The 5,392-nt window shown below is 42.4% G+C and overlaps 1 protein-coding gene across 1 annotated transcript; it reads right to left on the bottom strand.

Annotated features, from left to right (window-relative positions):
* Positions 1-2,600: 2,600 nt before the first annotated feature.
* LOC138869765 (uncharacterized) lies at positions 2,601-4,769 on the bottom strand. Its single transcript, XM_070147428.1, has 4 exons — positions 4,583-4,769; positions 3,528-3,892; positions 3,189-3,322; positions 2,601-3,036 (listed from the first exon to the last, which is right to left on the bottom strand). Exons 1-4 carry the CDS (start codon positions 4,767-4,769, stop codon positions 2,601-2,603), a joined length of 1,122 nt encoding a protein of 373 aa, XP_070003529.1.
* Positions 4,770-5,392: the final 623 nt, after the last annotated feature.

The following is a 5,392-nucleotide window of genomic DNA, read 5'->3' as shown; positions in this document are numbered from 1 at the left end:
AAATATATATATAAAAAATATCTTAGCTATATTTCAGTGTAAACATGAGACTCCAATAAATGAATCACCAAAATGATAATTTTGGGGATAATTATTGGGTTTTTCTTGATAAAATAGGGCAGTAAATTGATTTAAAAAATCCTTGAAAAAATTTGGGAAAAATAATTGGACCTTGGGACATACCTATATATGCATATACATGCTATTTTGAAAGGTATTTTGTACATAAAAGTACAGGGAAAAATTGGGTATCAACAGTCGCCCCTCTTTACCTATGAAGGATGAAAGAGTTATCGGGTAAAGATATGATGGCCAATTTTGACCAAACGAAATGGTTTGAAGAGGTTTGGTCATGCCTTGGCTTCTGAGCTACCTATATATCCCTGATCTTATAAGAATCAAGCCATATGTAGTTCAGGATCCGTTGGCGGAGTATGCCGATGGAGATCTTTCAAGAACAGACGCAATATTCGGGTTGGGCTGAATGATTAAGGTCTAATAGGGCTGCGGGAAGTCGAGCGAGATCGTTCCTGCTGAGATGGTCGTTGCTCGCCGATTTACTTGCAAATGAGCAATACAAGCGTATATTGTGCGGAAATTTAAACATGATGCAAGTTTCCGTTGGACCATGAATGTTGTCTTTGGACGGTTAAGATAACGTCCTCAGACCATGACGTCCTGGGCCGTGAGGCGTATGATAAAGGATTCGTAGGCCATGAAATGATGCTCTTGGGCTATGAGAATGATGCCTTTGAATAATGATATGCAAAAGATTAAAGGAGTCCTCAGGCCATGGCATGGTGTTCTAGGGTTATGAAAATGGTGCCTCCGAACAATGACACCTTTGGACAATTTGGCGATCTTTTAGCCCATAAAATGCAGTGTTTGGGGATCTTTCAGCCTATGCAATGTAGTAGGTGACGATCTTTCAGCCATGCAAATGTAGATGAAGTGGCGATCTTTCAGCTATGCAAGTGTAAAATAACGTGGCAATCTTTCAGCCATGCAGGTGTAAAGGTGGTGATCTTTCAGCCATGCAAGTGTAAATAAAGCGGCGATCTTTTAGCCATGCAAGTGGAGGTAGAGCTTAGCCTCTGAAGGCAGAATGGTAGCCTTATGTAATGCAAGAATGCAGATGGAGGTAGAGCTTAGCCTCGGAAGGCAGAATGGTAGCCTTATACAATGCAGGAAATACAGATGGAGACAGTGCTTAGTCTCGGAAGGCAGAATGGTAGCCTCGATGCAGGAAATGCAGATGGAGACAGTGCTTAGTTTCGGAAGGCAGAATGGTAGCCTCAATGCAAGAAATGCAGATGAAGACATTGCTTAGTCTTGGAAGGCAGAATGGTAGCCTTATGCAATGCAGAAAAAGCAGATGGAGACAATGCTTAGTCTCGGAAGGCAGAATGGTAGCCTTATGCAATGCAAGAAATATAGATGGAGATAGTGCATAGTCTCGGAAGGCATAATGGTAGCCTTATGCAACGCAGGAAATGCAGATGGAGATAGTGCTTAGTCTCGGAAGGCTACCTGTCTCGGAAGGCAGAATGGTAGCCTTATACAATGCAGGAAATGCAGATAGAGACAATGCTTAGTCTCAAAAGGTAGAATGGTAGCCTTATGCAATGCTGGAAATGTAGATAGAGACAGTGCTTAGTCTCGGAAGGCAGAATAGTAGCCTTATGCAAGAAATAAAAGACATAGAGTTTTCTTAGCTGATAGCTATATGCGATATTGTGGCTGCTGAGGACATTGTGCCTATTGGGGGCACTGTTGTGTGCGAATAGCAACTGCGAATAAGTGCAACAGTTATGAGAGTTGTATTTTTGAATAGTGTGAGTCTCATGAGTGTATGGCATATTTGATGATTTTGCAACTCAAGTACCTGCATCCAAAGAAAAATCATGAGTTTTGTAGAGGGGGAAGGTTAGTTCGTATCCCCACTGGCTCTGCTTGACCCGCTTGACTTTGATCTAGTGAACTATATGTATCATTGGGGTAGCGTTTCTAAACAAGGTAATTTCAGTAATAAACATGCATGATTTTTTAAAATACGATATAAGTATATGATTAAGAAATAACTTTTAGATGAATCGACAAGTGTGATGTGGTTCATGACATTGCAACCTCTCTTGCTATGGAATTTTGAGGGTCCTCCTCAAAATTCTGCCCCAGTTTAATGGGTTGATGTTTCTGATTGTTGTTTTCGATGATTGGCTGAAATCAACTTCGAAATTTTTAGGGTCCTCCTCAAAATTCTGCCCCAGTTTCCAATAGCGGGGGAAAATGGAAATTTTATTGAATTGTGACCGAACCCATAGGGCTGCCTACGTATCCCCTCTTAAACGGGAATCAGGTCAAGCGTAGTTCAAATTACATCGTATAGGAAGGCATAAAGATTACACATAGTAACGCTTGACTGCATCTGAATTAATTAGCTTTGGCCAGACTTCTCCGTCCATTTCTACAAGTATGAGGGTTCCTCCTGTCAAAACCCTGTGAACCATGTACGAACCCTGCCAGTTGGGAGAGAACTTCCCTTTGGCTTCATCTTGATGCGGGAAAATTTTGTTTAACACCAACCGCCCCAATGTGAAATGTCACGGCTTGACTCTTTTGTTGAAGGCTCTGGACATACTGTTTTGATAAAGTTGACCATGGAAAACTACATTCATCCTCTTTCCGTCTATGAGGGCTAACTGCTCATATCGACTTTTTACCCATTCTGCATCGTCGAGCTCTACTTCCTGTATGATCCTCAAGGAAGGGATTTCTACTTCAGCGGGAATAACCGTCTCTGTGCCATATACCAGCATGTAGGGGGTTGCCCCTATTGATGTGCGGACTGTGGTGCGGTACCCTAGTAAAGTAAATGATAGCTTCTCGTGCCACTGTTTATGCTTCTCTATCATCTTCCTTAGTATCTTCTTGATGTTCTTATTGGCGGCTTTTACGGCTCCATTCATCTGAGGCCTGTAGGCTGTAGAATTCTTATGTCTGATATTGAAAGTTTCACACATAGCTTTCATCAAGTCACTGTTGAGATTGGAGTCATTATCAGTGATGATTGACTCTGGAACCCCGAATCGGCAAACAATGCGGTCGCGGACAAAGTCTGCCACGACCTTCTTGGTCACTGCTCTGTAAGATGCTGCTTCGACCCATTTGGTGAAATAGTCGATTATTACTAGGATGACCTCTGCCCGTTGGACGCGGTAGGTTTGATTGGTCCAATAACGTCCATTCCACAGGCGACGAACGACCATGGTGAGCTTGTTGCAGTAAGCTCATTTGGGGGCACATTGATCATGTCTGTATGTATCTGGCAGCAATGGCATTTTCGGGTATAATGGATGCAGTCTGTTTCCATAGTCATCTATAAGTAACCAGCCTGGAATATCTTTTTGGCTAAGACAAAATCGTTCATATGTGGACCGCAGGTCCCAACATTGATTTCTTCTAGCAGTTTTCTTTCGCATCGACACGCCTTAGTAGTCCCAAATCAGGAGTCCTCCTATACATGATACCTCCGCTGTGAAAGAAATTGTTGGACAACCTCCGAAGTGTGCATTTTTAGTAGGTTTTGTAAGTTTTGGGTATTCTCTTTTTGTCAAATATTCCTTGATATCATGAAACCAAGGCTTTCCATCTGCTTCTTCCTCAACATGAGCACAATAAGCTGGCTGATCATGGATCTTTACCGGAATGAGATTAACAAAGTTCTTGTCTGGGTGTTGTATCATGGATGATAGGGTAACTAGTGCATCGGTGAATTCATTCTGGACTCTGGGGATATGCTGGAATTCTGTCTTTGTGAACCTCTTTCTCAACTCCTGTACATGATGCAGATAAAGGAGTATTTGGAGTTCTTGGTCGCCCATTCTTCTCGAACCTGATGTATAAGCAAGCTTGAATCCACAATTACTAGAAATTTTTGAATGTTCATGTCAATGGCCATCTTGAGCCCTAAGATGCAAGCTTCGTACTCGGCCATGTTGTTGCAGCAAGGAAACCTGAGTTTGGCAGACACCAAATAATGCTGACCGGTTTTTGATACTAGGATCGCTCTTATGCCGATTCCTTTGAAATTTGCTGCTCCATCGAAAAACAGTCTCCAACCGTCATATGATTATGCAATATCTTCTCCTATGAATGATACCTATTTGTTAGGAAAGTACATTTTTAGGGGTTCGTACTCTCTATCCACGGGATTTTCAGCAAGGCGATCTGTTAGTGCCTGTCCTTTGATCGCTTTCTAAGTTACGTAGACAATGTCAAATTTACTCAACAGGATTTGCCACTTGGGTAGCTTTCCAGTGGGCATAGGCTTATAGAATATGTACTTCAAAGGATCCATCCTTGATATGAGATATGTAGTATAGGCACAGAAGTAATAACTTTTGAGCTACCCAAGTCAGAGCGCAACAAGTGCATTCTAACAGAGAATATCAGGCCTCGTATGGGGTGAACTTCTTGTTGAGGTAATAGATGGACTACACCTTTCTCCCTGTCTCATCATGTTGCCTTAGGACGCAACTGAAAGCTCTGTCCAGTACCGCAAGGTAGAGTAATAGAGGTCTACCTGGCTCGGACGGGACCAGAACTGGTGGTGTTGACATGTACTCCTTGATTCTGTTGAAGGCTTTTTGGCAGTCATCAGTCCATTTGGTAGCGACGTCCTTCTTCAACATCTTGAAGATTGGTTCACAGATGATAGTAGATTGTGCTATGGACCGGCTGATGTAGTTGAGTCTCCCCAAGAAACTCATTACGTCCTTCTTGTTCTTTGCGGTGGCAATTTTTGAATAGCTTTGACTTTTGATAGATCTAGTTCTATTCAGTTTGTGGGATTCAGTTTTAGGTTGTACCTTCACAGCCTGTTGAAGAACTTTCTCAAATCATCCATGTGATCAGTGGCTTTCTTGGACTTGATGATAACATCGTCTACATATACTTCGATCTCCTTGTGTATCATATCGTGGAAAATGGTGGTCATGGCCCTCATGTAGGTGGACCCAGCATTCTTTAATCCGAACGACATCATCTTGTAATAGTACATCCCCCACGGCATAATGAAAGCCGTTTTCTCAACATCTTCTTCATCCATCTAGATCTGATGATACCCCGCAAAACAATCTACAAATGACTGCAACTCATGCTTGGCTCAATTGTCGATTAGGATGTGTATGTCTGGCAAGGGGAAGTCGTCTTTTGAACTGGCCCGGTTGAGATCCCAGTAGTCGACACAGACTCTGACCTTCCCGTCCTTCTTTGGTACTGGCACAATGTTGGCTAACCATGTTGGGTATTCTACTACCCTGAGAACCTTGACTTTGACTTGCTTAGCGACTTCCTCCTTGATTTTCAGACTCATGTCAGGCATAAACTTTCT

This window comes from Nicotiana sylvestris, chromosome 5 (genome assembly GCF_000393655.2).
Source record: "Nicotiana sylvestris chromosome 5, ASM39365v2, whole genome shotgun sequence".
NCBI lineage: Eukaryota > Viridiplantae > Streptophyta > Magnoliopsida > Solanales > Solanaceae > Nicotiana > Nicotiana sylvestris.
This window is presented reverse-complemented; position numbering and strand designations above follow the sequence as displayed.